General features: G+C 30.8%; 1 protein-coding gene across 2 annotated transcripts in view; it reads left to right on the top strand.

Annotated features, from left to right (window-relative positions):
* The window catches only part of LOC126735319 (oxidative stress-induced growth inhibitor 1-like), an 84,750-nt gene extending 64,570 nt beyond the window's left edge, over positions 1 to 20,180 (top strand). For both annotated transcript variants that reach the window (XM_050439275.1, XM_050439274.1), the window contains exons 4-7: positions 12,444 to 12,923; positions 12,980 to 13,254; positions 13,316 to 13,571; positions 16,635 to 20,180. In XM_050439275.1, the coding sequence (XP_050295232.1) occupies positions 12,444 to 12,923; positions 12,980 to 13,254; positions 13,316 to 13,571; positions 16,635 to 17,042 (1,419 nt within the window). In that variant the 3' untranslated portion in view covers positions 17,043 to 20,180. The remainder of the gene's footprint in view (positions 1 to 12,443; positions 12,924 to 12,979; positions 13,255 to 13,315; positions 13,572 to 16,634) is intronic.
* The last annotated feature ends 6,630 nt before the right edge of the window (positions 20,181 to 26,810 follow it).

Below are 26,810 nucleotides of genomic sequence, written 5' to 3'. Positions count from 1 at the left end.
GTGTACAGTGTACAGAAAACGTAGAATCGTAATCTCAAAATATTTATTATGCTGTATATTCCAATAAATTCCTTAATTCTAATAAAAATAAAATATAAACCCTGATAAAGATAGAGAATTCAAACTCATAAAAGATAATTCCTTAAATAAAGGGCTTAACAGACTTCATTCTTTGGCTATACAATAAGTAAACCTATCGTAAAAGCAATTACGTATTTCTAAAACACTTTCTGGTGAAATGAAATTGGCGCATTCAACAATTTTCTCTCGCAACTCCTCTAAATTTGTTGGCCTACTAAATTTGTGTTCATAAATGGTTTCCTTAAGATAATCTCAAAAATAGAAGTCAGTTGGGGGCAAATCTCGAGATCTAGGAGGTCATTTAATTTCGTCGGTCCCACTAATAAGACGGTTAGGAAAAGTACTTATATCAGTTAATGTTATCGCATATAAGTTGATTTTTTCCTGTGAATAATGTCCAGACACAATTTGGTTTGAAACGTAGAAAGGCGGCATATGTTGTATGCATACGCCCTGAAAAATTTGAGGGGTATTTAAAATTGTATCCAAATTGCTTAGCGCCTAGTTTTAAATGTTTATTCGTATCCTCTTTAAGATTTATTAGAAAATCCACACTTATGGTGAAACTTTCACGATAACCGGTAACCGAATAGATTATGGTAACCGACGATTTAGTAAAATATTACTTACGGATGAGGCATAATTTACACGTAGATGCGTTAAATTTTAGAAATAAACATGCAACAGCACTCCGAATGCCAGCTGAAGTACAGCATTATTTCCTGTATGGGTGCACAATTGTTGAAACTAAAAGCGTTGTTTTATTTCGCCAGGGCTGCCTATACTCCTTTCAAAAAGCTTGAAATAATATTACGAATGCAAATCAGCTAGAGAATACAGTGTGTAGATATTTATTTGCACTTACTTTTGACGATAGACTGATTCCTTGTGCTAAAACCATTTTAAATATTATTTTAAATTTTGAGAAATGCTTCTAGCTCATTGAAAAAAAGGGCTCATAAAAGAATAACGGTGAAATGCCAACCATTTCTAAAATTTTCAAAAAACATGGTTACCACTGGTTTTTAAATACTTCTCAACTGAGAAGATATTTTCTGATGATCAATGGCAATTAATAAAATTTTCTGAAATCGTTCTGGTAACTTAAAAAAAAAATCTCTTCACAGATAAATCATCTCTTCCATTATATAATAAATAATAAATAAATATATCTTTATTTGGTATCAAATGCACATTACATTACATTTGCCCCAAAAAGGCGAAGATTAGCTAAAGCTACTTTTATTTCTTAACCCTAAAAATAATAATAATTACAAATGTTTTGACAAACAAGTAGTAATAGTAATATAAAAACTAATCAAAGAACAAATAGAGAGAAAAAAACTAATTGTGCTATTGTTCCTCCAAGAACAAAGTTTTATAATCATTTTTAAAGCGAGATATTGGAATTGAAAAATTAGGTCTAAATCGATTATAAATGGTTACGGCAATGTAAGTATAACTACGTGAGAAAGAGCTGTGCTATGGTGTGGCAATGTCAGAGTCTTATGTCTTATATCTCTATCATGAATCGCATTTCTTGGAATTAATTTCTCTAACAGATATTTTGGATTTTGGTTTTTATAGAGCCAATACATAAATGTGAGAAAATGAAACTTAAAAAGAAATGACATTTTTAGCCACTGCAATCGATAGATATACGTATATGAACACATGATCAAATTTTCTTAAATTACACACAAATCGACAACACGTATTTTGTACACGTTGCAGTTTCTGCTGGGTTATTTTATCAAGACAAGGATAATAAACGATAAAACAGTAATTTGAAATGGATAACATTTACGATACTGAGAGTTTTTTTCTTGTCTTAAAATTTAAAATATGTTTGTTAGCGCTCTATGCTAACAAACATATTTTAACGCAGGACTTAAAAAAAGGAAGAACAACTTCATTGCAACCATAAAACATTAACTTGGCGACTAACAAGTCATCTAAGGCAACTTAAATTACTGCCAGTTTTTTATCCAGAGCCCTTATTATGTTGTCTATGTTTTAATAATCACAGGAAAATGAGGATAGGAGCTTTGAATATTGTATCCAGTATCCTTAAAAACTAAATGTTTGGCAGCTATTCTGGCAAACTATGTTTTAGAACCTTTTTTTATTGATGGTTCTTTGAATATCCAAAAATATTTAGACCTACTACAAATCCAGATTCTTCCTGCTGTTGAAATTCTCTTAACGTAGATTTGGAATTACTACTCTTTCTGTATTACGGCTTTCCTCCTTGAAAAAATAAACGAATTTTTAAAAAGTTCTTTTCCTATCCGTCTTATTAGTGGGATCGGTGATATCAGGTGACCGCCTAAATCTTCTAATTTGTTTCCAACCGACTTTTCTTGTGGAGTTAATTTTAACAGCCTATCTATAGTCACTTCGTTATTAGGCCAGCCAGTTTAGAAGAATTAAGGCAAAAAATTACTGAGTGCATCAATTCCATAATGGCAGAAACTCTTTAGGGGGTACGAAACATTTTTTATAAAATGCTATAATTGAGTTATATTTAATATTTCAGTTACGCAATTATGTTTTGATATAAAGAGTGTTCTCTATTTAACTATTAGTATATAATATTAATAAAGTTTACTAATTAAATATTTGAAAAGTAACAAAATATGTATGTTATGTTACTGTAAAGGACTGAAATTCGGTGAAAACCCGAAATATGTGTTAGTATTGAGTGGGTTGGGTTAAGTTGAATTAGGTTCGGTAATCGGCAAATATAAATGTCCAAATAAAACCCAACCCAATTAAACCCTTACATTCATTTGGACTTTAACCGATTTTCAGATATTCATAGTAATATATATATAATAAAAATAAACATGTTATTAAGTTTTATAACATTATAAGCAGGATGCCTATGATGGCTTCTATTATTGACTAGGCTTCTTTTCCACATCTTTTTCGTCATCGGATTTGTAGACATTTCAGAGAAACGTACCTCTTTTGTATGATGCATTTAAGTGCAGAGTTACTAAAATATTTAAAACAAATTCTCCAAAATCTTTAAATAAATTTTCATCTAAATGTCCTGTGTCCAAACATAGTGTACATCATAGTGTACAGACGCCATAATCTGAACCAAAACCTATAATGTTGTCTAAAGGTTTCCAAGAAGATTCACAAATCGTTATTAATTTACTATAAATGACTTAGGCAGTAGCGCCAATCACTATTTCATCCAGGTTAATGTCGGAATAACATTGAACCAAGTAAAAGAATTATGGTAATGGATTTTAATTATGTATTATAGTATGCACATATTCTTTACAGTTTCTATATCGGTGGATTTATCTATTAAAATACTAATTTTTTATTGTCTGACGTTATCGCAAAGTTCATTAAAACTACATTTACCCAAAATATTCCATTGATTAGACAGCTACATTTAGTTCTTGATATTAGCAACCTTTGTGCAGTTTTGGAGCTAGGAAAAATATCTTTCATTTGCAATTGTCTTAAAAGCAAGGTTATGCTAAACAATAAATGCTGACATTTTTATTTCCGCTCTTGCCACTTTTTTGCTTTACTGTCTTTAGAAAAAGATGCGTCAAGTTTCGGCTGGCTTTGATAAAGGTTTTTGACCAATTTTACATGTTTTACTACCCTACTGTGATTTCTAACCTCTAATATGTCAGCAAAAAAGTCTAAATTGCATGCAATACATTGTCCAAGCGAACAGTTATTTTTCTTTAATTAGATGTTCATTTAGTAAATGGACTTTGATGGACACTTGATATCAAAAACAGATCTGTTCCATTATTAATGTATTCAGTGATGTTAAAAAAAAATAGTTAAAATTTTATTGATTTGGTGCAAGTAATCTGGATCTTGTGTCCTTGGAAACTTTTGGTTTTTTTCCCCGAAGTTAATTCTAGTGCAGCAAACAACTTAAACCCTAATAAATCGATGACTTTGAGCGACTGCAATCTAGTATACCTTTGCTATGTAATGGCGATAGAGAAGAAGAAAAACATTTTTTTATTTAACTTAATAAATAACAAAAAATCCAGACAGTGCTCTCTACATTTTATATTAAAACTTAGCACAAAATTGACTTTTCTTCCTATAGAAAACTCAAATACGTGAAAAATACCACGCTGTATCTCAGGTAATTGAGGTTATTGAGAAACATATTTATAATCAGATATTTAGTTTTGCCGAATCTTTTAATATAATTCCGGTTTGCCAATCTGGATTTAGGAAAAATTTATTTTTTAAATTTTAAAAACAACATATTAAACGACATAAGAATTAACGAGGAACAAAATCGTCCTACTTGTATGGCATTACTGGACTTCATTAAAGCCTTCGATACCATAAATCACGAATTATTATTAGCAAAATTACAATTTTTTGGTGTGTCACTTGAGGGTATCAATTTTTTAAAGGATTATCTACATAATCGACAGAGTTGTGTGGTCGTTAATCAGGTTTCTGAAAACAAAGTCTCCACATTTATGCCCTGTAATCGAGGAGTACCCCAGGGGTCGATACTCTCACCCCTGCTTTTTTTAATATATGTGTCAGATATGCAGGAAACAATAAAGTACCCGAGGTTACAACAATATGCTGATGACTCCCAAATATACATACCTGTGAGCTGCGAAAATTTATATACAGTGCAAGAAAAACTAAATTTAGACTTATTAAACCTAAATACTTGGACAGAGAATTATAACCTTAAGTTAAATGCTACTAAATCAAAAATTCTGATAATGTCGGCAAATAATTTATTTAGGGAAAATATAAAAAATACCATTTCTATTGAAATAAATGATACACGAATCCCAATAGTAGCAGAAGCAAAAAACTTGGGTGTAATTTTCGACCAATCCATGGGTTTCGAATCCCATGTTAAAAACAAAATTAAACCTGCATATCTAAGATTAAGGCAGCTTTATAAAATAAAAACATTTGTCACCCCAAAACAGAAATATCTACTTTGCGAAAGTATGGTTTTGTCTTTGTTCGATTATGGGGACGTAATTTATGAAGATTCCTTATCTGTAAGCACCAAAAAGGCTATTCAAAGAGTTCAAAATTCTTGCATAAGATTGGCATATAACATTCCATATAGACATCACATAACGCCGTATCTTAACGCTAATCAAATTCTTAATATGAATAATAGAAGACTACTGCACATGCACATGTTTGTATACAGTCATAAAAAGAGGACTACCGGCATATTTAAGACACCAGCTTTAAGAATTTGTCCATTCTCATGCAACTCGAAATAACGATTTTATTGTACCTTTAAAACTTACCTTTTAAATTTGTTGCTACCTTTTAAAAAAGCGCTGCCTCCCTATCTAAGCTGGTATCCCCATTCCCCATTGAGGGTAAATCACTTCATGAATGTGCATGTCTTTTGTTAAAATTGGTATTCACAATATTGCAATACTTATAATATACAGGCCCCCTAAATCGAAAGCGTTTGAAATTATAAATTTCCTGGAAGAAGTTGTTCCACATCTTTTAGTGACCTATGATTATTCAGTAATTCTCGGAGATCTAAATATTGATATATTAAAACCTAATTCATTATATTCCATGCTTAACTCTTTTGGGTACGTACAATTAATAAATGAACCAACTCGTATAACAAATACTACTGCAACATGCTTAGATCCCATTTTTATCAATACTAAAGATATTTGTCATAAAAGTGGCACCGTTGTTTCAGGTTTAAGTGATCACAATCAAATACCTTTCTGCACTTTAAAATTAGCAGTTAAAAGACAAAAACAAAAATTTATAACCATCCGCAATTTTAAACATTTCAATGAGATATATTTTAGGATCGATTTATCACAGATTTACTGGGATAATATTTATTATCTTGAGGACATAAATAAAAAAGTTCAATATTTAGAACAAAATATTAATTATTTATTTAATATTCATGCACCCTACAGAACTATAAGAGTCAGTAAAAAGCCAGCTCCCTGGTTGACAGACACCTTAAGACTTATTTTAAAGGAACGTGATAAGGCTTTGACTAAATACAAAAATCACAAGTGTTTAGAAAATTGGAGATATTACACGGAGTGTCGTAATTTTGCGTTGGCATCAATAAGACGAGAAAAAGCTGCATATCTTGCAAGCTTGGAGAGTGACAAAACTGGTAAAAAACTTTGGAAAGGTCTAGAAACTTTAAATATTAAAACAACCAAGAATAATAACGAGCTGCCGTTTAATATATCTGATCCAAATCAAATAAATGATTTTTTTGTAAGTGTTTTTAATAAATCTGGTAAATGTGTAAACAAAATTAACTTCTACTCCAGTAATAAATTTACCGAGGATAATTTTCATTTTTCTTTAGTAGACCAAAGTACTGTCGAAAAAACTATAAAAAATATTAGGTCCAATGCCTCTGGTGTGGATAACATAACTCGACGTATGTTACACTTATGTCTCCCTGATATACTGGATCATGTCACTCATATTATAAATTGTTGTTTGGAGGTAGGATATTTTCCTACGGCCTGGCGTGAATCAGTGGTATGTCCGATTCCCAAATTCTCCAGTCCTGAAAGTATTCAAGATTTGCGTCCGATAAGTTTGCTTCCCGTAATCTCCAAAGTTCTCGAAAGAATAGTCTATATGCAGCTGTCATCATTTTTAATGTCAAATAATATCCTCCCTTCCCATCAATCTGGTTTTAGGAAACATCATAGTACAGCTAGTTCACTTCTAAACGTCACCGATAATATCATGCGAGGTCTTGACAAAAAGATTTCAGCCATTATGATAGCCCTTGATTTCTCGAAAGCATTTGATGTCATCGATCATGATTTGCTTGTAGCGAAACTGAAATATTATGGCTGTAGTGAGGTTGTTTTGTCCTTTTTTAAAACTTACTTATAGCGTAGAACCCAGAAAGTGAGGGTGAATAATGAATATTCTGCTTCGAAAAACATTATTTCTGGTGTCCCACAAGGGTCGATCCTAGGCCCGTTATTATTTCTTATATATACTTCAGATTTACCCGGTCTAGTTGAAGATTCTGAAATACATCAGTATGCTGATGATACTCAATACATACATTATTTTGACTCTGCTAATTTTGATAACGTGGCGGATACTATTAACGCTGATCTGAACGTAATAAATCAATTTTCAAAAGAGCATAACCTTGTCATTAATCCTAATAAAACAAAAATGGTTTTGTTTTCAAACCGAGGATCACATAAAAATATAATGGAAACTGTTCACATTCAATTGGATAACGAAACCATTTTGTTCTCTGATACTGTGAAGGTTCTGGGACTTACAATAGATAATTCTTTAAGGTTTAAGGAACATGTTAATACTCTTCTGCAGAGGTGTTATTTACGCATGCGTATGCTTTATACCAATAAACACATTTTAAATTTTAAAACTAGGAAAAAACTTGTAGTGGCTCTTGTTTTATCTATTTTAAATTACTGCCTTATAGTTTATTATCCTTGCTTAGACCAAATAAATCGTTACCGCCTGCAACGCGTGCAGAATACTTGCTGTAGATTTATTTTTAACCTCGGAAAGTTTGATCATGTATCAGACTCTATACTTCAGTTGAGGTGGTTAACGCTACTTTACCTATTCAAATTCTTCACTTCTACTTTTCTTTATCGATTATATGTTAGTCAAAGACCTGAATATCTTTTTGAAAAGTTAATACCAAGAAACCATGTTCACACTCGAAATATTAGATACAATATCTTGACCATGCCGCACCATTCCACGGCTCTACTCGAGCGATCTTTTACTTATAATGCCGTTAAGTTCTTTAATACTTATAAACCAATATTTAATGCTTCGTTAAATGTGTATAGGAAATATTATAAACTTTTGTTTTTAAATCAATCTAAAATATAGTCTAGTGTTCTAGAAGATAAATACTTTATATATACTTGTTTCTTTTTTTGTTTTTTTTTCTCGTTTTCTCCATTTAATCTGTGAATGTTAGGAAGGTTAAGAGTTAAAGAGTAGCTTTAAGCTAATCTTCGCCTTCTTGGCAATGTAGTATTAAGTAATATTGTAAGATTAATATTGCTTTTTTTTTTAATAAAGACATATTATTATTATTATTATTATTATTATTATTATTTTATTAATATTTTTCTTAGTGGTTTTTCTTGATTTTTTTTTATGTTTTTACATTCCTATTCAAATATAGGTTCTTTTAATTTTGTCTCATAAATATTTAAAATGTATTGCAACTGAAATGTAAATATTTGTTTAAGGTCTTTAAAAGGGTTGTCTCACTTGTACTACAGTTTACTGATGGTGCAGGCAAACGGTTGTTTTAATCGAGAGACACTGCTATTTGTCATAATAAAATAAGTGAGCACAAAAATGTAACTTGATTGTAAAACTGACAAATAAAATCTTTTTGTATTTGTATTTGTATATCATCAGTATAATATGCGTCAGTATTATAATTAGCCAACACTCTGTATAACCTAAAAATATGATATGAACTAAACCTTGTATCAGCTAAATTAGCTACGCCATATTAATAATTTTATTAAATTTTTTTAAATGATTGTTTTGTAAAAATTATTTACTTTTGTTGCTATGGCAAATTCGAGTCTTATTACAAAGTCTCGTCTATAAAAAAATAGGAATATGATTAAATAAGAACAACTTGCAAATTTATAAGACGGCATAATTGAAAATGTATTTAAATGAAGTATTTGAAAGAGGCAATTCATTGCAAATAGGGTACTTAAAATCCTTTTAAGTATATGAGATTTTCGTGACACATTACATATCATGACTATAGATAGTTAAATAATTTAAAATTAAAATATCATTTTAGCCCGATAAGCTAGCGATAATAGGATGTAGAATTTATGACAGTTGTACTAAAGGATTTTTTTAATAAATTCAAAAAAATGTTATTATTTGCGACGTAGGTCAAAAATTTTCCAGATCTTAATCTTTGGCTTTAAAAATCTTCATATTAATCATCACGCACCTATTGTAATATTTATTATGGCTAAATAAATAACGTTGCATTAAATAATAACTTTTATTTGGTTATCTGATATTTTTATCTATAGATATTATGGTTTTTAAATTGTACGGCTAAAATTTCTCGGCATCACGAAAAAAATTATTTCGCATAATACCGTTTTCTGGCTATATAATTAGGTTTTTACGCTCCCGTTTTATTCGCTATTAAGTTGAAAAAACAAGGTAATGTTAACAATAGTGCATTGCATACCGATGGGAAAAAAACAGTGAGTGTGAAACTTGTGTCAAAAATTAGTTACATTGCACAATGAACTAATGAGTAATGAGTAAATGTATAAATCTAAATTATACCTACAATACTTCTTGAGGCATGTGTAGATTCTTTGCTACATTTCAAAATTCAATTCACGACGTCGGGGGTGATTTTGACAAGTGTAGTTTTTTTATATTTAAAGCAACATTTTGCTAATGTCATCCAGCTTGTCAGAAGCTTATGAAAAAGAAACGTGATAATAATTTATTTTTCAACTTACGGGGCGAAATATATTTGTGATTTCTGGCTGATTTCTTCTACTATTGCAAGACCAGGGTTGTGCTTAGAACTCTTGGGCTTGGGTCAGTCCTAGTGGAAAAATAAATCACCCTGTTTTCCTTTACGATCTTGCAAAAACCTGGATTATCTAAGCAGTATATCATTTATGTCTGTGATTTTTGTTATGCATAATTTATTATTCTTAAATTACGATTTCCAGCAATTACATTCAACAACTACTGCAAGGGATTTCAATTTCGATGTTTCCGTTATTCTAAAATATCATAATAGATTAGAATATACCATCAAATAGTTCCCTCTGTATCTGTTTTTTTTCGATTTTGCTTGGAGCATTTCACTATCCGTACGAAACCTTATTCGTCTCTATTGGAGAAGGAATAGAATTCTCAAATTATCACTTAATAGCCTTAGTATTCACTTTTTCAAAGAATATAGTAAAATTGAGAAATATAGAATAATAGAATGTAGTAAAATTAAGAATAATAGACGTATTCAGAACAATAATATTCTTATTTCTAATCAGATCAACTTTCGATGCTAACTATGATATGCTAAATTCCGTGTAATCTTGTATCAAGGCAGCTGTTGTGACAGTGTTTTTATTTGTTTACTTGGTGACCATATAGGGATCAAACAGGCTACAAAAAGGTATCCCCAAAATTAACTTAACTAACTTAATATACTATTTTAATATTAATAATGTGAAGACTAAATGACGAAGTACATAAATCAAAATAATTTGAATATAAGATCAAAAAAAGCAATTTTTAAATACTAAATTTCTACATTATCCTTATAAACTTTAAAAGAAAATATTTCTCTTTAATGTATTTTTAACTGTATTAAGTAACATGTTAAAAATGTCTAATGAACGGCAGTACAAATTATAACTTTTTGTTATTTTACATAATGGAGAGTTCTGACCATTTATTTTCCTAAATGGAATAAAAAATAATTCGCTTGATCTAATATTAACTTGAGGAATGTTAAATTTAAAACGTGACAAAATAGGAAGAGTGTTAACTGAATTCAGTACTTTATATAAAAACGAAATATCAGTTATCTAACGTCGGTCGAAAAATGAAATTATGTTAAAATACTCTCGAACTGAATTGACATTTTCATATAAACCGAAGCGGGCTTAAAAAAAAGAAATCTTAAATATTAGTTTTGGATGCTCTACAATCGATTAATATAAATTCCATACCTAGGGTTCCATATATAATATGTTACCAAAGTTCAATTTACCAAGAATAAATGTATTAAATAAACACTTACTAGCTCGAGAACTACAAAACATTTCACATTTACGAAAAATATAACCCAACAGTCTAGTGGATTTTGTTACTATTAGATCAATATGAATGTCAAACATTAATTTAGAGTCCAATGTAATTCCCAAATCGCGTGCGTAGCTGACTTTTGGTAAAATAGTGCATAAATATATAAGCAAATATTATTATTTTTATATTGATAATTTATTTGATTTTTTTCTTCTTGAAAAGGTTATACTATTTACTTTTTTTAATATTCAGAAAGAGACCATTTTTATCACAGTAAGGTCATAGTCGATCCAGATCACTTTGGATTTTAAGGCAGTCGGCGATGTTAAATATCGTACAGAAGATTTTAAGATCATCGGCCTATAGATGTATAATTTAGTATAACATAAACATGATATACCATTAATGTATATAATAAAGATAACGGAACAAAAGTCGCAGAGCAAAATCCTTGAAGTGAGACGTACATGGATCTTTTTTTAATATACGATTTCATCCATCTCAAGACGTTGCATCCCACACCGATATCTGCAAGTCCAGCCAGAAGAATATTATGACTAATCTTGTCAAATGCTTTACTGAAATCTTTGATGAATGGGTTTATCAGGCACTAAAGAGCTTGTGCAATGAGTGACATTTAATACATTTAATTTGTTGGATGTCACAGAATGTTGCTCCGTAAGTTTTATCTTTATAGATTTAATGATAGAGTGTACACAGGCTTGTTCTGCCAGAAGCGCTTCTAGAAGTACTTTTGTACAGAGACACATGTTCTGCTGGCAGGACTCATATTTAGGCATATTTGTACTTCCAGAAGTTCAATGTTTAAAAACGATTATTTTTATTAACTTTATCTTGATATGTAAGTACAAAATAAAAAATAAAACATTTTAAATAAAACGGTAATATTTTAATCAACTTAACATATAAGGATTTTATAAAAAAAGGAAATAAATTTATGTTGATAGAAAATTAGGCTGGTATACCATGCTGAATGTGGGACTCAATACAGATATTGACGTCATTCAAAAATGCGCTTGTAGGACAATCTTTTACAAATCAGAATATATGCACATTTTTGTCCTGCTGGTAGGACCTAAAGTCCTAATATTTAGCGATTTCTTACGTACTCAAATGTGCCTCATACGTCCTGCCGGAAGGCCGCTGGTACATTCTATCATTAAAGCCGTGGTAAATAATTAGTTCGATTGATTGATATGAAATTGCCGTTTGAAATTATATACAATACAACATATACATACAGCGCATTCCAAAAACAAAAAGATTTCGGAAAAATAGAGTTTTTTTTGGGAATTTAAGTAGGATCCTTAAACTGCAAATCAACAAAGTTTAACCGACTCCTTTCCCTGATATTGTGACTACAAACCATTCTTGCATTTAATGTACATTTCAAATCAATTAACAACAATCAAAGACTTAAACATTCTAACTCTGGCATGTACAATATGTTTAACAACGTTCGTAACAAATTAAACGTATATAGTTTTATAAGATATATTTTCCAGATTGATCACCTAGTAATTGGGCGAGGTCCACCAGGCGGTTCCTGGCACCGTATCGATCCAGACGTCCTCACTCTTTCGTTGAGCAGCTGGATGGCTCTTCCCAATCAGCAGACGTTACCTCAATGCTCTGTCAATGAAAAACGAGCGTATGCCCGTGACGTTGCGGTATCTTATGAAAAATACGTAGAATCCATGAACTTAAAAAAGTATTTTCTGGAAAATACTTTAGTCACATCTGTAGAAAGTGCTATTTCTAATGATGATTGTTGGAGAAAAAAAAACGTGCGAGTAAAGAAATTGGAAAGAGATGTCGTGGAGAGAGTAAAAGACTATTTCGAACCAGTGGTGGAGGATGCAGAAGCTGATAGATGTTTCTTGACCAATGCGTTGAACTGTTTGCTTTCAAGGAATAGCAAACGAGTCAAGCATGGAAAAAGAACAAGGAATAGTTATTCTGAAAGTGGTGGAAGGAAACATCAGGTAAAAATATTAATAATTTTAAATGATTGCATTAACTCATTGCTATTTTTATTTAGACGGCGAAGTCTGAACCAATCATCATTCCCAAACACGAAAGAAAAAGATCGATTTCTTGTTGTTGTTGTTGTGGCAGCCAAAATACTCAGGAAAACCCTAAAATTAAATTAAATAACAATAACCTTTCACACACCATAAGTCTTGAACGAAACACTAACAATTCCTCAGCGCCTAGATGGCTTCTGGAAGCGACTAATTTAACTACAGGACAAAACATTAAATATAGCTGTAATTACTTAGTGCTTGCTTGTGGAACGTATGATTCGCCGAATAGGTAAAACGATTAATAAGCAGGTCTAATAAGTAAAATATTGTAAGAAACCCATTAATTTTAGGTTGACTTTATTTAAAAATATCGAAGATCCACACTGGCTACTTCATGACTTAAGAAGTTTAGAGACAAAACTAGACGAAAAACTACAAATGGGCGATATTCGAGACCCAGTGTTAATCGTTGGAGGTGGATTAAGTGCTGCTGATGCTGTAATGGCTGTTCGCTCGAGAAATGTGCCAATCTTGCATGTTTTTAGGGGGAAGACAGCAGAATTCGTCAGGCAGCTGCCAGAGAACATGTACCCTGAATACCATAAGGTAGGATCCTATTTCTTAGTTTTGCCAGGATAATCCGTCGAGAAGCAAAAAAATTAAGGGTAGTACTTAACAACACGTGCTTCTGCTTATTGAGTTCTTTAAGACAACCAGAATTTAAAAAGATTGTATTATATTGGTAGCGCTTGAATGTTCCCTTATAGCGTAGATGTTTTATTTTGCCTCCATGATCGGAGGTATTAGAGCTGATTACACAAATCGGTTATTCGCTGAACTTTGTGATCTCTTATGCATTTCTTTTTATTTTGTTTTTTTGGTTTTCTGGTTAACTTGCCTTGAAGCAGCCGCATGATAAGCGGAAACACGAATTGACAAGTATCGACTTTATTTTGTTTTTTTTTAAATCATAGTTCTTTTCAAATAAGTTGTTATTCTTAAATGAAGTTTTATGTATAAAGGAATGGATTTTGTATAAATACGATGATGTAATAATGGAGGGTTAGTTAGTTTTAGCCACCTAATCCATTATTAGGGGAGAGTGGCGCATCTAAGAAAAGTGAGATAGACCATTAACTTTATGATGTCAAGACGTAAAAATTTAAGTATACGTTATAACATACCTTATACTTCTCTTATGTAGAAGCATTCTATAAATTATTTGTCAAACCAAATTTGACAACAAAATACAGATTTTCGTGAGAGAAGGAAGTTAGGATTTAAATTGGCATTATTTGAAAGCTTAGTAAATTCGTGTTATGGAGGCAGGGACTATATGTATAAAGTTTTGTCAAAAATATGGTTAGACTGAATATTTAAAATCATCAGAGATCAGTTTTCGTAGGACTGCCGTTTTTTTTTATATGTTCTAGCCATTCCACGAACAAATCTGTATTAATTCACCCATTTTTTGGAGCAAGCGTTTATAGCTTTACTTGTTCCATGTCTTTGGAGGGGTGGGGACAATCTTTAGTATAGATATATTAGCATAGTAGTAATAGTAACCTACATCTTTAACTGCAAATACTGCTTTTATGGTTTGACCATATTCCGCAGAAGTAACTGCTTCAACTTTTTTTACTCAACACCAACTCGAAGCTCGGTAAATTTTTTTTGGACTAAAATAACGCCAATTAGTCATAGATTTCCATCAAGACGATTTTTGTAAAAACTTATTGATTGACTTAGAGTTAAACTTCAGAGTATCATAAAAGTGTAATTTCACGATTTAGTTTTAAAAAGTTGGAAAGTCATTTACGTTCAGCTAATTGCTTTTCTGATGAAAAAACATGTTACATTTTGTAATCTTCGGCTTAATTAAATGATTGAGTTCCGTAGAAGTCAACCCATCATAGAAAAATTTGGCAAGTGTAAGCACCTTCAACTGAGCTTTAGTCTCATGTTAAAAGATGCGTTTCCCAGGGATTTCTCTTTTTGCTTCTTTCTAATTTCCGTTAAATTTCCATTAATAATTAAAATAATAACAAATCAACACCTAGAAAATAGTATAATTAACAAAAAAAAAAACGCCAGGATATCCAAACAGGAAACAAACAGAATTTCAGCTTAAAATGGCGGTTGAAAAAACGAAGAACATCTCAAAAATCGCCGTTTCTGATTGGTCAAATTTATTTTGCTATGTAATTTCTGTGTTTTGGCATTTTAACCTTAAGTGTATTATGGTCTTATAGGTCTTTAGTATGCATTATGCAAGTTTGACGGGCTTAATATTGAATTTATAACCTCACAATCTCACTCGATTTTACAGGCCATCCTCTATATGCAATGCTAGCAAGATGTGTTAGTATTTTCCTAAATATCTATCTTTATAAAAATTTTATCGTGGATGATGATTGTTATGCATAAACTAAATGTAGTCACTGTCAAATACATGAGCTTAACACTATTCCTTTGGACAGTTTAAAAAATATGTATATATATGTATATGTGGACAAAATTCTTAATAATTAAGAGAGAACTAGATATAATAATGTGGGGTGATTGAGCAATTTAAAACCCAACAAATTCAGTTTTTTTTTTAAATTTTAATATAACAGATTTAAAGCTTAAACCAGAGAATTGTATGTGAAAACTAGAATTTACCATTGATTTAACAATTTTTTTTTCTACTACCGTGCGTAAAGTACTCACATTTACACACTACCCAGTGTTTAGAAAGTTTCATTTTTTTTGCACTAGTGCGAAAAAGTAATTTGACGTTTATTTGACATTTAATTTATGATTTGTTAATTAATGATTTGTAATTTAAAATTTTGACGTTTTTTTATGCACTAGTGCGTAAAGTAATTTGGTATTTTAGATTTTTTTTCACTTTTTTTTTTCGGTAGTAGAAATTTTTTTTGTATGTTACACGTGTGTAAAATCCCCTTTTTTTATTTATGGAAATTGTCGCATGCATTTATGGCTCATGCCAAATTTTCCATTTATAAAAAAAGGATCATTTTACACACTTGTTACATAAATAACTAATATGTTTAAAAATGTCCTATAGACCGTACTCCTTCTATTTAAACAAAAAATCTGAAAATCGTTAGATTTTAAGTCACTCAAAGATCTAATATGGATATTCTGATTACCTTGTAAAATATTTATTCAATCCATATAAATTAGATATCACACCTTATGACAAGCGGATCGAAAATTCGATGCTGGATGATGAACTGAAAGATGCTGGATTATTATCCGAATATGAATTATCTATAGAAAGAAGGTTATTTTTGTCTTGTATGGAAAGATAGATGCTAAAAGTATTACAATATTTTGCTTAAGCTTTTCACAAGCTTGCCAAAAAATAATCTATTGACGTTTCATGTTTTCTCATGTTTTACATTTAGAGTATGCAGCGTATAAATCTTTTTTGTCCTCTATATTCCGGAGGTACGGCCGAAGCAGGTCAACTATATTCGTTTTGGTAAGAAATTACCATTTCGACAATACGTTGAGTACTGAGGTATTATTAGAGGCTTTAATATTATGAATTTTGAGTTAAATTTTCAGTCAGTTCAAAATCAGTTCTAGAAAAAAATGAATGTTCCTAATCAGCATATTACGCCAAACGCATTATCAAAAATATATTAAACTTTTCAGGTGCGTCAAATGATGACTGATGGAGGTACATCCTATCCCCTCTACAAAGCTTATCCAGAACATTCCGTAACCGACTTCGACGTGCACCGTCAGACTGTTAGGCTCACATCACATTTAGGGGAGGAGACCGAAGTAAAAGTGTCATTCGCGGCAGTCCTGATTGGTTCCCGTCCAAATTTAAATTTTTTGCCAAAAAATATGAAATTAGGCGTTTATCCAGACCGGGAAGTGGATTCAAAGACGAATCCGGTTAATATAAATCCTTTGACTCATGAAGTATTGGGATATGATGGCTTATTTGCTGTCGGGCCGTTGGCGGGTGATAATTTTGTGAGGTACATTCCAGGGGGTGCTGTTGCCGTTGTAAGTGAACTATACAAACGATGGGGATTGGTAAATGACTATTGAATATTTAACACAAACTTTAAGTTTTTGTGTTTGTAAGGAAAATTTATAATACTTAAGGCATAAAAAATTGTTAATTTGACTAAAAGTTGATTGATACATATGTAACAATAGTATAATTAGTAAAGGGTATAAGTTCTAGTAAAATACAAAGTTAAAATTTACTAATGAAATACCTTAAGGTTTTATGTCCATATAATTTAGTGAGTACTTTTTAAACGTCTTAATATGTTTATGAGATTTTTTACCTGTAGGATGCCTTCCTTAAAAACGTCTTTAAATTTTCGTTACAAAAATGAAAACTCTACTTAGATCTAATTTTAAACAATATATGAAAAATGCTCGTTTTATATCATTCTAGAATATATTTCATAAAAATGCAATGTGATATTATATTATATTGAAATGAATACGAACAAAAAAAAAAGAAAAATTGGTGCTTGCTATGAAAGTTGAGTATAAAAGGTATTTATAAATATGTTTCAATTGAATTTTTGAGCTTTAGATATACAAAATATATAGTATTAGTCAAAATATTCATTTTAAAAGTCAAAATTCTTAAAATTGATCATCTCAACACATTTCTTCATAAGGAATTTTTTTTATAATACGTTGTATGTTGTATGGCGCATTTTCATCCCTTGACTACAAAAATCAAAAATTTTAAATGAATGGCAATTTTAATGATATCAAGTCACTGTTTTAAAATACTTTCCTTTTTTTATATTCTGAGGTCTCTAACAATTGTTTCTGTATGTATTGTGCTAATAATCAAGAGAGATTAAAAAAAATAACAGAAAGTTACTTTATGTTCGAACAATGATGAAAATTAAAAAATAATAGGAATAGTTCAGTTCACTCAAATCTCTATAGTTTCCGATGCTCAGAAGAGATTTTTTAACGGATTAAGATTATAATTCTAGATTCTATAGTTTCAAGTTCTTAACAAAATTTTTCAATTTGTTAAAAGGCCAAATCATCTGAAATGCCTTTGGTCTGACTCTGAGACGTCATGAATTTTTCGCTATTTTGAAATGATTGAGAAAATATTTTTCTCTGGTATGGCACATTGTGAATTGAACAAGTAAGTAATGCAAATATTCCCGGGTAATTTGAAGAACATTGTTTTTGCTAGTTTGGTAGTAGTATATTTTGGATTGGCGTAACTTTCTTTAAATATTCCTTAAAAATTTGGTGTTATACATAACCCAAGTCTTGGATCTGATTAATATGTGATGGCGGCACATTCTACATAGGACGCGTAGTTGTGTCATCTGTGCGATAGATTTCTTAACTTAAATCGTTAATATCTTTTGAAGGTCCGGCTGTATTGATATTATAGTTAGACGGAAACATGTTCCATAATTTTAAGTTTAGTAATGAATGATCCTGCGAGATAGATGTCCTGTTTCAAGTTTAATGGCAATATTTGATCTTCACCGTAAAACTTAAGCTTGAAAAAACTGTAATCAGTTATAATATTTCCAAAAGCTACTTGTCTGATATTACATGTTTAAACTATATTGACTCGGGTTAAGGCATAGATAGCTTATACTTGCGTAGTGTAGGTGCAGTATTTTTTCTTCAAAGCCGGAGGTAAGTACTAGATCTGATTAAACAAATTGGCTATTCCTGTTCGTGATCTCTTGTGTTTTTTCCTTTGGTTTTCTAATGCCCTTGATAAACCAAAACGCAGAAACATGTTGCAGTAGGTACCCCCGTTGTTTACCAGTTTATCACGTTTTAATTTCTTTCTTAATCTTGGAATGTTCACGGTTTTAATTAACGATCAAATCGTTGATAGAATTTGTTCAGGAGAATCCAACTAATAACTACGATGTTGCTAGATTGCAAAGCAATTTTCTTAGGTTTTATTGTTAGCTATTATTTTTAAACATGACATGATAAGGAAACATTTCAGCCATTCGGAATTCTTACCTTTTTTAATTAAACAGTAATTAGTGATTTTTTTTATATTAGTATATTTGTCGCTATACTATTTAAGTGACATTTTTCAAATCAAATTTCTATGGTTTTTGAAATGAGGGTCTTCTGTATCTGTCTATTATACGAACATGGAACAATGTAAAATTCACTTACAAGTAATTCCAATTGAAATCAGAATTTACTATTGATTTATGTTAAAAACTATTAACTCTTGACTTTTACCTCGTTAGAGTTATATTTCTTTTAAATAGTAGGTATACTTTTTATGGTATACTTTTCTTTATTTTACATCTAAAAATAAACATCTGACTTTATTTAAGAGAGTCCAATTTCAATAAAATAAATTGTTAATTTTGCTTCATGAAAGAAAATGTTCTTTATATTGAAACAAAAAGAAAAATTCTAAATAATTTTTATTGATGTATTCATTAAGATGGCTAATTTATTGCTCCTTGTAATAGCTCGCTGTAAATTACGTGAAAGATATCGAATGGAGCTTATTTATTATTATATAATCCAAAATATTATAACAGAGCAATTAATGCAGCTTTAAAAGTGGATTTTAAATTCATTTCACATTATTAATCAAAAATCATTGTTTTTACCTTAGATATTCTTATAAATATGTACAGACTAGTAATAGTGATTTAAAAATACTGTATGTAAAAAATAGAATTTAAATTTTACTTTATTGACTTTGAATACTTTTGACCAATGCTATATATATTATTTGTTAGTTATAAAAATAGCCTTTAAATATGATTTATTGTGTGATATTTCCATAAGTTACAATTTACATTCATACCAATTAAATTGTTTGAACTTTTACTTAAAGTCATACTTTTAAATTGGCAAATTGGTCTTACTACTTACTATTTAATACGTGTAACAAATACTTTTCATAAATATGAACACATTGAATATGAGAAAAATGAGGCTGTGGTGCATATTAGTGACGGTTCCATTATATTTAAGTTTTAGAATGGTTCGATCCGTCGTATTAAAATTGTACAGGTAATGTTTTTATAAATTATATTTTTATATATATAAAAACTGTAGAGTAGTGGACCTATTATTAATGTATAGCGACATAGTATAGTGTTGCATTAATAAAATATTGTATTTAAAAGCACCATAGGTTTTTTAAAATAATATAAATTGTTGGTTTGGTAAATAAATACTAATTTTACGCTATTTTTCATGTTTTATTTTACCGTACATATTTTCAATTTACACGCACAGTATTACAATCAATTAAGGATAATTGAATTTCCACGCACACACATATAGGGTATTAAATTGAAGGCAGTAGACAGCTAAAGAGGCCTTTATGCATGACGGTCTCCTAGGTAATACCTACTTGACGGGTAAACTGTGGGTATTACCCAGATATTTGAACCTACTACCGACGCTATCGGCATTGGGGTTTGAAAGCATACCTATGATATGAAGGTGCCGTCTTAAATTCCACTGTCCGGTTAAATCTAATGACAGGCGCTTCCGTCCGGAGACCAGCAGACTCTTCTTTGATGCGACAGCTATACATTTGGCTATACCGATTATAGGTTCAGGATCTACCGGCCATCTTCTAGATCCTAGTCTTGCAAGGGATTCCGCTTCCTCGTATCAAGCAGCTTCTAGCCTGAGTTGTCAGACACCCAGAAAAGTTGAACCCTCAGCTCATCTTCCTTTGCCAGTACGAGCTTGGACCTCTCTATTATTGATGACCCCACATTAGCATGCTTCCCCAGCGAATATGCCCTGCTGCTATAAGAGGTCTCACCACAGTGAACCGTGCACCAGCTCTGTTGTTATATCTGGAGTCATCTGTATACCAGGAGGACCATCCTGCTTAACAATGTAAGCCCATAAAAGTACATAATATATATAATGTGTGTCTCAGAATATCTGATCAATTTTGTGGATTTGCATAACTTGTAAGAAAAAAGAAGTTTTAATACTTTTTTACTTTTTCCTAAGGTTATATGTCCTTAAAGATTGCCTCTAAAAATGTTCTTGACATCCTGTATAAGAAAATCAAAAAAATAGTATTTTTAAATAGCTGGAACCTTTCCCTAAAAAAGTACTCTTGGTTAATATTGAAAATTCGAACAATTGTTTTAAGATTTTTTTTCTTTAACTTTATTTAAAGTCATGGAGCAAAATTAATAACACTTATTATAAACTCTATATAGGTTGTCCAGAAATAAATAATGTTCGTATAATTTAAGAGTTAGAGAGTAATAATTTAAGAGAGTACTTCGTTTTCGTTTTTGAGAAGAAAAAATAAAACCAATTTATTGCGTATCGCTAATTGGCAATAAATTCTAATCGGTATGTAGTTATTTCAATAAAAATATCACGGGAGGTTTATTGTGTTTAGATACAAACCAAAAGTCGTGTCAAATAATATTATTTTACTCAGTGTTACAACGTTTTAGTGCATCTGAATTTTAAATATGCCTCAATATTTAGTTGATGATATGACCAATACTACTTTTTGGTCACTATAACTTATAGCTCATTTTGCAAAACTTCAAAAGGGCGGCGGGACGCCATTTTTTGGCAGCCTTTTAAAATCTTATTTTCCGCGTCTTTATTTTCATTTAAAATAATTAAATATCAGGTAGCACAGCAATGTAACTATTTCACTACAAAAGATGTTGAAAACGTGCATCATTAACTTAACTTAACACCATTGACAGTAAAATAATCTATTGGGGAACTCTTCACCAACATTTTGAAAAGTGGCAACATCAATATTGCGACATGCATTAATTATTCTTGACTTTTTATTTCAAAATGCCCAATTAGCAATTTTTCGACGCGACAACGTTGCATTGTTACGTTGTCTTAACCGTAGAGACAACCTCGTTTTACACCAATTTGAAAGAGATTTTTTGGTTGTCTCAACGTTACTCAGTGACAACCCGTTAACTTTCTAAACGCTTTTGCAACTGCTGCTGATAAATCCTAAAAAATAAAACCTTATAAAATTGACCATTGTTTTCAAACTGGTTAGTCTCTTTTGTAAAGAAAGGCTATAAACTAGGATATAGGAACCATAAAGGAAACCATTTACAAAAAGTAAACCCAGTATTTTAAACTTAAAATATGTAAAATTTAATACAAACCTTTTCTCTGCTATCTTCCGCTACTTCCATTGATTCTACATAATCCATATCAACTTTGGGTAAGCTTTTTTGCATTTTTGCATCAAGTAGGCATTTTTGCTTCCATTACAAGTTTTTTTTTTGCGTCTGTAGTAAGTTGCAGAATATGTAGTCTTTAGATCTCTTCATTTTTTAAAGCAAAACGAAAATAGTAAATCCCAATAAATTCCAAGCAAAAAATTAATTATAAAAATAAAAATATAAATTAAGTAGGTTATGTTGAATTGAATGTTTTTTTTTCCTCTTATTCCCTCAGAGGGAATAAGGTAGGGGGAATCCCTCTACCTTTGTTTTTCATCTTCTTCTTAAAACTCTTAAAATGTCAAAAAGCTCCCTCTACAGCGAAAAATGCTCAACACAGACGATCAGGCAATGTAATACCGTTGATTGAATATTTGGGTTTGGATTAATTGTTAATAAAATGTTTTTCACAAATAAGTCTATTTTTTAGTAAAACCTCAACCATAACATATATTTCCAGGTTTCCACAATTATTTATCCACTCAGCGAGTATTTCCGGCTTTTTTAAAGGGAACTTAAACAAACTTACAATATTGTTTGTCCTTTTCTTCACGTTACTGCATCCACAATAAACGCAAATATTCATTTTAAGTGACGACCTATTAACAAGTTTTATTTAAAAACAAGCAAAGTAAATCTGCTCAATTAAAAGTATTAAAAAATAATAAAGGAAATTCATAATTTTTTAATTCGAAATTTAATAATCTAGGTGTGTGCGAAAACTCCTAAGCCTGTTCGTCCGCTCTCCAGACAATGAAATGATACACGAGATTTTTAAACGAGACCGGGGCGCGCTTCTTGTTGCGCCATCTATCCGCCAGCCGCTTTTAGTGGCACGATTTTGCCCATAAGCAAAGTTTACTGAATAAAATACTTTATTCAGTAAACTTTGCCGTAAGGTTGCGCATCTTCCCATATTCTCAATCAACGGCTCAACAACCCATTCGCTAACGATGAGGAAACGTTGTTCTTACTGGGTTTTTGTTTTTGAAAAATTGTACACGTCTGCACGTCGTTGTTTTAAGTGTAACTTACCACTGCTACCATCTATAGTAAAAAAATACGTTGTAAAAACACCAGAGTTTTACAACAGATGCAGTACGTCGAAGTTTGGTCGAAAATAAATGTCGTTGCAAAAGCAACTAAATTTTGCACTGAAAACAATGTTGCAACTAGTGAAAATAAGAGTAATCTCAACTTAGGTGACTGCAAATTGTTACTTGGGCGGGTGCCCCATCTTGTTGAGAAACTGTTTCCAACTCAAATTCATGAAATATGTGGAGATTTACGTCACTCCAAAAACGGACATTTTGTCTATGAACATTAAAAAGAAAAGTACATTTATCACTGAAATAAATGTTCTTCACATAAGCAGGCTGGCGTCCTATAAACAACACATCTACAAACAAATTACCTCTGAACAGGTGTAGTAAAGAAAATAAAAATGCAAAAAATAAGGTTTTAAATAATAAAAAATGCAATTTTGCTATGGGTAAAGGTAATGACTTAATATTCTAGGACCAGAAAGCATTCAGTGGGAGCTTTCAGTATCCCATGACTCCCCTTTCTATTTAATTTTATTTTTGCGCGCATGCAATGGCGTACTCTGGCGGCGAGACGCCCTTTTAAAGTTTTGCAAAATGAGCTAGGGATCAAAAAGTAGTATTTAGGTTGCTAATGATGTGTGCTAAATTAAATTTTTTTATACAAACGCATTCAAAAGATAAAAGGGGGAAAGCCATTAAGAGCCGCACTGTATATTTAGCAGACCATGGTTCCCAAAGATTTGCAAACCTTCCACGCATCTCCAGAGATGTCGTGCGGTATGTGTGCCCGCTTATGTCACGAAATGATTCTGGAATGGCGTTGCCAAAATCGTTACATTATGGTAGAGCCAATGGTTGTGCGCGAAGCCTTTCCAAATCATCGACTTTCTTGTCATAAATTGTTTAGTACAACTAAAGTACATCGAAGGTTAAGAGAAAATGCTGCTTTTTCACCAAATAAGATTGATTGTGAAAGAAACCGTACCAAACCGATTGTAGAAGAGCAAGAAAGAAGAACGCTTTCTTAAGCGGTTCAAAAGAATCCTCATATCAGTGCCAGAAGAATCTATAAGAAAATATCCCTAAAAGCAGTGTTTGGGAAATTTTACATGAACAACATTTCATTGAAAGATCAAGACTTACAACCTAAAGAAGAATTTTTCTAAGCACATTTTTTTTGTCAATAATATTCGATAAGGTGCCTCCTGGGACGCCACTTCCCTTATCCTAATTAATCCTTAATTAGTCCTTACTTATTACAACAAAAAATACTATTTAATTTCAACAATTCAAGAATTATTGATTTTTGTTGATTCAACTTAATCCTTCAAATCTACACAAAGTCCATGCACTTCTTGAACTTTTTCATGACAAATAGAGTGTGCTTATGGTGAACTGGTACTTTTCACAAGGAAACGTAACTTCGGTAGGTACACCATCCATTATATTGTATCGATGGGAAATGGGTAGTTGATTTACTGTAAGACAGAAGGATTTGGATGGATCACATTGAATTTCAAACAATTTTGATTTTATTGTAGTTTTTGAAGGTCCTGGCATTCATCTATTTTATTTTATATAGATATGTATTTTGTATAGATGTGCTTTTTAACCAAAAAAATTATTACATATAAAGACACATAGTTTGATGTATTAGATTTTTTTTAATACTGTAAAAATATTTACAGTATTTACTGAAACAGAATGCCAATAATAAAAATATTTTAAAGTGCTATCAGTGAACAGCTTAAAAATTTTAAAAGTACGCAGGTAGTCATAAAAAATAGGTTTGATCGTGTTTTGTTTTTTATGAACTCTACACACATATTAAAAATAACTTAATAAACATGCATTTTTGACACCTTATCATTTTTTTAACGGTACCATGAATGGAACAGTCACTTCTTAGACGTAGATTTTTTTTTAATATTTTAGTATAACCTTCATTAAAATTCGCCATAATATAACTGGAGTAACGTTAGCAACATGTTTGCGCAGTAATGTTTTTTTTAATCTCTAAATGTTGAAGGTATCAAAATTAGTGTGCTCTTTTATGATAAGAGGTTAATTCAATTTTTTTTGTATCCATCGGGTTACTCAACTGATTTGCTGTAGCAGGCAAGGAAGTCAATAAATCACTTAAAAAAATTTTAATTATACCTGCAGCAACAGTGTTTTTTACCATTTTACAACAGTTTTTTTAACAAAAAAAAACGATATTAAAATTATTTTTTTAATTTAACTTTCATATAACTTTATTAACTGTACCGACATCGCAAAATTAGTAAAGAGTAATTTTTTGCGTTGAGAATATGCGCCTAAGGGTAGTTATAACGCATCTCATTTTATTTATGGGTTGAATCACCTATCAACTTTCATAAGCGCTGCTGCATCACGCGCGTCCTGGTTGTCCAGCTAACGTTGTTGTTGGTATTCACTCACTATTACATTGCTAACATTACTATAGATAGTCAAAAAACAATTAGTAAGAATTTAGATTCCGGTATCGGCATTTTGTATCATAAATCTGAAAGTCAAATAAATATCATATATTTGAGTTTCAGATTTGCTTTGCCTAATAAATATCATTATGACATAATTTTTTTTTAAGAATTAATTTTTTGTTTATATCTTAAATTTTCAAATAAGATAATAATAAAAACAACTGCAAGTCGAAATTAATTTTATTAAATTCACAAACCTGATTTAATTATTTTCTTTTCATTAAGTTATTTTTGAGAAATTCTAAGTCTTAGGAAGTGATTTTTCTAAAGGCATTCGAAAAAATTAATTAAACGCGAAAATTCCATATTTGACTATTGTTAAGAACATAAAAAATAACGCATTATCAAAAATATTTTTCTATAGTTACTTAACGAGAAATGTGAAAATTTTCTTTTTGAAGTTATGCGTGAGAAAAGGTAGTGAGGTACTATCGTTTTTAGAATATCATTTTCTATATATATCAGTATGTAAAGATTTACCCATTTAAAATGCAGTTTAATTAATTAATGTAATTTAATGTAACCGGGATCAACTAAATATGTCAAAAAACTAGCATTTACGTAACATACCGGCATACCAAACCCTTTTATCCTTAGGCACCCGGTATATTACGTTAATAAAATGTTTATTAATAAGATTTATAAATCTACCCGTAATAACTATAAGATAAACAAAGTAATATATTATAAGCAACGTATGTATGTATGATCGGTTTAATTCAATATACAGGGTGTTAATTGATATCAAGTAGATTTCATCAATCGGAATCATTTCGAAATTCGTGGGGCTAGAGTACTTCTAAAGTAAAAGTAAGAGAAAAATGCAAATATATGCATGGTGTGTAACATATCGTCGTTTTCTTTATACTGTATGACAATGTTTTTTTGTCCTATTTTGCAAGTTCTCTCGTGACTTTAATTTAAATGTATTTTAGTTTATTTAAAACTAATGTAAGTTTATTCATTTTCACCTAATGTTTTCTTTTGTCGGCAACTATTTTTGGGGTAATGCCGGCCATCCTTGTGCGAATAATATCGGCATAGCCGGCATTACCTACAAGAATTTTATTTTGAACATTT

This window comes from Anthonomus grandis, chromosome 4 (genome assembly GCF_022605725.1).
Source record: "Anthonomus grandis grandis chromosome 4, icAntGran1.3, whole genome shotgun sequence".
Taxonomy (NCBI): Eukaryota; Metazoa; Arthropoda; class Insecta; order Coleoptera; family Curculionidae; genus Anthonomus; species Anthonomus grandis.
The sequence above is the reverse complement of the archived record's forward strand: the minus strand, read 5'-3'. Positions and strand labels throughout refer to the sequence as shown.